At 35.0% G+C, this 7,249-nt stretch overlaps 1 protein-coding gene across 1 annotated transcript; it reads left to right on the top strand.

Annotated features, from left to right (window-relative positions):
- Positions 1-2,362: 2,362 nt before the first annotated feature.
- Positions 2,363-6,348, top strand: LOC105174036 (beta-fructofuranosidase, insoluble isoenzyme 1). The gene is made up of 6 exons (XM_011095998.3): positions 2,363-2,687; positions 4,081-4,089; positions 4,199-5,058; positions 5,187-5,345; positions 5,481-5,846; positions 5,957-6,348. The coding sequence occupies exons 1-6, from the start codon at positions 2,498-2,500 to the stop codon at positions 6,140-6,142; spliced, it is 1,770 nt and encodes a 589-aa protein (XP_011094300.2). The 5' UTR covers positions 2,363-2,497; the 3' UTR covers positions 6,143-6,348.
- Positions 6,349-7,249: the final 901 nt, after the last annotated feature.

The following is a 7,249-nucleotide window of genomic DNA, read 5'->3' on the forward strand; positions in this document are numbered from 1 at the left end:
TACATATTATATATATAGCCCAGCCAACAAAGAATTTAAGGAAAAATGGTCTCTTATTGTATATGGTGAAAAACATTATACGATACGTACCTGTGCTGCAGTTAATCAAATCCTTTGAGACTGAATGAGCCCAAACAATATTGCCCCACACAGCACCTTTTGGATTGTACTGATAAAACAGATGATAGTATCCATTGAAATACATCGGTCCTGTTGTTAATTTAAAAGATGATAAGTTTCAAGGTATTAATTAAGCATCAAAGTTGAAACTAATAAAATGACAAGGCCTGTTAGAAGAAAACAGGATGAACCCGACTCACCATTTGGATCTGATGTTGGTTCATTGTATCACAAGCCGGGGCACACATGAAAAACAAAATCATCAAATCATTAGTTAAAGATACGAATTAAAAGAGAATACTCCAATTCCTAATTATCCTAATTAACTAATTCTGCACTCTTAATAAAAAGTTGAAGCAGTCAGAATCTGCTTGGTCCTGATAAAGACATTACGTGAGAGCCTGTCGACAGCAATTCATATTTAAGGCAAAGTAACTGTAGCCTTTTCTTATTTAACATTAATTTCCATAGAGAAAGATGTCTGGAAACAGATAGATCTAACAACACAGGTATGCTGACTGAAATCCATCATTCGTGAGGTAATGACGTATGACTGTCATCAAGTACCCACGAAAATGAAACGCCCTTTTCTTTACTTTTTGAAGTAGCAGACTAAGGAGAGAAATTTCTGCAAGTATTAATCTGGGGACATGAGATAGTTCTCAGACAACATTAATGCATGCATGCAAATTCTAAAACCATCAAGTTTTTGTTGACTACAAAGTTATAAATTCTCTACTGTCAACAAACGACACCCATTAATTACCATTAATCCAATGTTTGGTGGGTTGGAAATGATATCCAGTTCTGTGTTGTTGCTTCACATTTAACGGCAGCCAAAGATTGCAAGTGCCTGAAAACCTTATGGGATGCTTCGACGCCATTATTAAACAACTACATAATACCAAGAAAACTGGCAAAGCCCAACGAAAACTCTTTACAAATTGGGCTTTGACAGAGGAGATGAGATCACTAACTTATTAAGGAAAACAGAAGAATGTTTTTAGATTGATGAAAAATGTAGGAAGAAAGTAAGGGTATTTTTAGGGCAGGAGAAGTGACGATGACGGAGTTGTGGGCTGCTTCTGCTTGAAACGTAGCTAAGGGCTCATTGGATGCTTTTTCAGCAAAAATCTCAATTCTAAAAATTCTAATTTCATCAACGTCAGCAAAATTCGAGTTAGACAACTTCATTTACTGGAGTCCTTTAATTACTAAAAAGGAAAGTGTTGAACCCTCATCACTAAAAGTGTAATTTTCCCTATAATATGCTTGATACAACTTTTTATCTAACTACGTCTTGATAAGACATGAAAACTTTTGTGATTTTGATATAATTTTTTATTTTTAAAATATATAGTGGATTTATTTGTGAATATATAATATTTATTGCCAGGTAAGTCAGTAATATATATATATATATGTACACACGTGTGCGTATATAAGAAAAAATGACCTAATGGTGAATTCTAAAGCAGCTGGAACATCTAACTTGAGCAAGAGACTAATGATGAATTCACAAGAGCAATGTATATAAATATGTCATACGAAAGTACTTCCTAATAAAAGATTTAAACGCTTTTTTCCTCAATATTGTAAAGGATTACATATGTAAATAAAATATGGAGAGCATTTACCATTAACTTAATTATTACTATTAATCAATTAATATAAAAGAAGAAATTTATTTTTTCATCTCAAAGAAGGATAACATTAATATCATCATCATCATCATTATTAATTATAATAATAATTAAGCATATATGATGTACTTAAGTTTATATCTACTTTAGTAAATCCAATTAAAGAAGTAATAGTAGCAGCTGCTTTCCTTTGTCATGGTGACCCCAAAATTTTGATCTAATAAAGAATGAATATCATAATTGTCCTGGTTATAATTAAGAACATTAATTCTCAATTGTCCTGCTTCTTAAGTACATTAAATCTCTCCTCTCTCCTCTCTCTCTCTCTCTCTGGATCTGATCAAGGTTTGAAGATCATAATTGTCCTCGCCATTAAGTGCATTGATGAACCCATTCTCTCTCTCTCTCTCACTCACACACACACACACACACACACACAGAGTCCAGAGAAAAAATAAAGGGATGGTGGAATAGTTTGCAATACAACCGCATGGCGTACCCAATCATCATGTGCTATCCATTGACTATTCTAAACAAACCCGAGTTTTTTCATCCACGAAACATCTACAATCTCTCTCCGCTTTTCTCTTTTCAAGCAGAAGCAGCCCACAACTCCGTCATCATCACTTCTCCTGCCCTATAAATACCCTTACTTTCTTCCTACATTTTCATCACTACTAAAAACATTCTTCTTTTTTCCTTAATAAGTTAGTGATCTCCACTGCCAAAGCCCAATGGAGTTTGTAAAGAGTTTCCGTTGGGCTTTGCCAGTTTTCTTGGTATTATGTAGTTTAGCATTGTTTAATAATGGCGTCGAAGCATCCCATAAGGTCTTCAGGCACTTGCAATCTTTGCCTGCCGTTAATGTGAAGCAACAACACAGAACTGGATATCATTTCCAACCCACCAAACGTTGGATTAATGGTAATCTCTCTCTCTTTCTTTCTCTCCTTATGGTACTTTTTTCTTTGTGCAGTTAGAAGTAAAAAACTGGTGATGTCCCTGTATCATTTGAATGCATGTATAGTATACGTTACTGAACATTTTAAGTTTTTGTTACTGGTGTGTCGTTAGATTAAGGCAAACTTCGTACAAATGTTGATAATGACTTAGCATATAATAAGGTTGGGATGGTAAAGGTTACTTTAGTCCTTTGTACATAATTTGGTATGAATATAACAAGATTGGTTGGGGGCAAAATTAAATGAGTTGTTTCAAAGTTGATATATATATGGTATCAAGTCACATATATGATATACCTATATAGTATTATTAGCTCTCAAGAATTCACAAAAATGAAAACTAAATAAGGGTCAGTTGATCAGTTCGGACATCCAACCTACTTTTCCAGACAGGATATCCACATACAAAGATGAACAGCTAAAAGCGTATACTTTCTATAACATCTGTACTCATCTAGAACACTTACCTGTCGACGCTGTAAATTAATACATCATCTAATCATAGTAATTGCAGCCAAACTAGGTTCAATTAGGGTATTGCTTGCATGGTGATATTTTGAAACTTCCTGGGTGTCTTTAATTCGCCAACGTCACGGACCCACCAAACTGGAAACAATGAGAGTTTAAAATCTAATATTCACAGTAGAATTCAGAAGTGTATATTCAAATATTTCTGCATGCATTAATGAGAAGTCAGAGGTATTCACTGTAGAAGTTTCTCTTAATTAAGGAGGAAAGATAAGGGTAAAAATTAAGACTTTTGTTCTGGGCACTTGGTGACAGTGATACGTCATTGTCTCACACATGAAATAATTAAGTTTGACTACGATACTTGTGCCGTTAGGTCTATTCAATCGACATATTTTTGCAGTCGAAATTAAAGATACATTTTGCTGGAAGGGTTTCTTGAATCATCGTATATCTGAAAATACCTAGTTTGTCCGTATATTGAGAACAACATGAACCCTACTAATTTGCTGCTCTGAAATTTCTTCTGGGGTCACCACTGAGATCCAAGTTTCCTACAAAAAAAAGTTTTACAAGGGTGATTAACTTTTTCTCGTATTACGTTCTTAACATGCACGATGGGAGTTGGATATTAATTTGTTGACTTCATTATATAATTGATCTTCGCTTCTTAAATTTAGGGTTCGTTTATCCTTTCTTTACTTTTTCCGACGTATGTTCTTTTATGTTTTAATAGAAATCCGTCATCAAGTTAACTTGGTAGAATAATTAGGAACAGGAATTTTCATTCTGATCCTGCTATTTGAGTATCATAGGTTGTTTTTACTGATGATTCATATCTTTGTCTTTCATGTTCCATGGTGGATGATACAATGAACCAACATCAGATCCAAATGGTGAGTCGGCTTCATCCTGTTTCTTCTAACAGGCCTTGTCATTTTATTAGTTTCAACTTTGATGCTTAATTAATATCTTGAAACTTTTCATCTTTTAAATTAACAACAGGACCGATGTATTTCAATGGATACTATCATCTGTTTTATCAGTACAATCCCAAAGGTGCTGTGTGGGGCAATATTGTTTGGGCTCATTCGGTGTCCAAGGACTTGATTAACTGGAAAAAAGTAGAACATGCAATTTACCCATCAAAGCCATTTGATAAGTATGGTTGTTGGTCAGGCTCAGCCACAGTCCTCCCTGGAAACAAGCCCGTTATTCTATACACTGGAATCGTTGATGACAAACAAACACAGGTCCAAAACTATGCTGTTCCAGCCAATGTATCAGACCCATATCTCCGTGTGTGGATCAAGCCCGACAACAACCCATTGATCGTTGCGGATAATGAGGTTAACAAGACAGCATTCCGTGATCCAACTACAGCTTGGTTGGGTAAAGATGGGCAATGGAGAACTACGATCGGAGGCAGGAGCTACGACACAGGGATGTCATTCTTGTACAAGAGTAAGGATTTCATGCACTGGACCAAGGTTAAGCATCCATTGCACTCTACTGATGGGACTGGCAATTGGGAATGCCCTGATTTCTTCCCGGTACAAGTTAATGGCAAGAATGGGTTGGACGCTTCTGCTACAGGCCCTAATGTGAAATATGTGTTCAAGGTCAGCCTTGATGTCACCAGATATGAGTATTACACCATCGGTACATACGACACTGAAAATGATAAGTACATTCCTGATAAAGACATGGTTGATGGGTGGAATGGTTTGAGGTTGGACTACGGTAACTTTTATGCCTCCAAATCCTTCTTTGACCCTAGCAAGAATAGAAGAATCTTGTGGGGTTGGGCAAATGAATCTGATACCACTGATAATGATATCCAAAAGGGTTGGGCTGGTATCCAGGTATTGTATACGTTAATCAAAAGCAATTATTCACTTGGAATTTCTGATCGATTTTCACATACAATATTAATTAGGTTTTATATATATATATATATATATATATAATACACTTTTCTTTGTCTTTTCAGCTTATCCCGCGCACAATGGTGCTTCATCCCAACGGCAAACAATTGTTGCAATGGCCTGTTGAGGAATTAGAAAGTCTGAGAGGGAAGAAGGTGGAATTGAGCAATCAGAAGCTGGCCAAAGGAGAAAAGGTCGAAATCAAAGGAATAACTGCGGCACAGGTACGTTTTGTATAATGTTTTTCACCATATATAATAAGAGACCATTTGCTTAAATTCTTTGTTGGATGGGGTATATATATATAATATGTATTGAAGTGGGGTACGTTGACTGATTCGGCATGATTGTGGCTGCAGGCGGACGTGGATGTAACCTTCTCGTTCAACAGCTTGGACAAGGCTGAGCCTTTTGATCCAAGCTGGGATAGATATGATGCACAAAAGCTTTGCAGCCAAAAGGGGTCAACAGTTGAAGGTGGATTAGGACCATTTGGGCTGTTGACATTGGCTTCAGAAAACCTGGAGGAATACACCCCCGTGTTCTTCAGAGTTTTCAAGGCACAAGACAAGAAGCACCTCGTCCTTATGTGCTCAGATGCATCACGGTCCACACTAATGAGTGGCAAGTCTTCGATGAAGGAGGGGAAGGATGCATACAGACCATCATTCGCAGGATTCGTAAACGTGGACTTGAAAGATAAGAAGATCTCTCTCAGGAGTTTGGTATGCGCGAGTATTTCATTTCATTTCATAGATATACTTGATTTATTAATTGCTGAGTTTCAGGAGGCTATCTATAAATGATCAATTCCTAATGAATTCCTTGGTTGTAGATTGATAATTCTGTTGTGGAGAGCTTCGGGGCTGGAGGAAAGACTTGCATTACATCTCGGGTTTATCCAACTCTAGCAATTTATGACAAAGCACATCTGTACGCATTCAACAATGGGACTGAGACTGTTAGAATTGAGAGTTTGAAGGCGTGGAGCATGAATGCCCCTAAGCAGATGAACCACTAATTCATTAAGAGGCTCAGAGATCAGATAAATGGATGCAATTAAGAGACCTATTTTTCTTTTAGCTTCTTTTCCTCAAATTTTCAGTCTTGTGTACAGACTTGTGAATTCATTGTTGTAACCTTCTCAACTTGTTGTATCACAATCATCAGAAAAGAAGAAAAATGTTGAGATAATGGGATGGTCTCTTTTATCTTAAATCCTAATAATTAGGATTGCCCCTCTTTCCATACACACACATAAACACGCATGTACCTCTCTCTTACTATGTCCGTCATCCTCGTAAAAAAATTGCATACATATTTCAGACGGATAAAAAATTACACTTTTATTCAGAATTGGCATTTTTTGGCCCCTACTTCATGTAATTATAAAAAATATCCCAATTGTGGGAAAATTGAACAAATTTGGTCTCATGCTAATTTTCTATTCCCCTGCTAACTTTACCATAAAAAAACTAACAGCAAGCATTGTACACATGCCAGCTAGTTAATAGTGATACTCTCCATTTGTCAAAATTATGCAACTATATATTGTATTTGGATTTGTATCTTTGTATTTTTTGAAACAAGATAAAACACACTTAATATTTATTTTTGTGTTTTTACATCTTATCTTCGTATTATTCTGTTTTTCAACTTTTTAATATATATAATATATATATATATATTTATATATATACATAATATAAAACAGACACGATTTGACAATAAATAGTAATTTTTGTCTCCAAAAAATACAACATTAAATATAAAATATTTATATATAAAAAATATATAAATATATATGATTTGAGAATGAACAATAATTTTTGTTTTTCAAATCCCAACATCAAATCTACACCATTTATTTTAAAATATTTTAAATTATCGCAAGACACAAAATCATGTTTGGTTTGTGTTTCTACACACCTTGACTAGGTGTGCAGATTTTAATTTTAAAATATTTTTTATTACTCTTTTTCCTTTTTTTTATTATTTTTTTCGTTCTCTCTTTTTTTCTTGTTTTTGTCTGTTTCTTTCTTTTCTCTCTCTCTCTCTTTGCTGTTTTCTTCTCTTTCTTCTTTCTTTTCTTTTTTTCTTCTTTTAAAAATTATTTATATTATATGTA

The sequence above is a fragment of the Sesamum indicum genome, linkage group LG11, assembly GCF_026168435.1.
Source record: "Sesamum indicum cultivar Baizhima isolate 11 linkage group LG11, ASM2616843v1, whole genome shotgun sequence".
NCBI classification, from domain to species: domain Eukaryota; kingdom Viridiplantae; phylum Streptophyta; class Magnoliopsida; order Lamiales; family Pedaliaceae; genus Sesamum; species Sesamum indicum.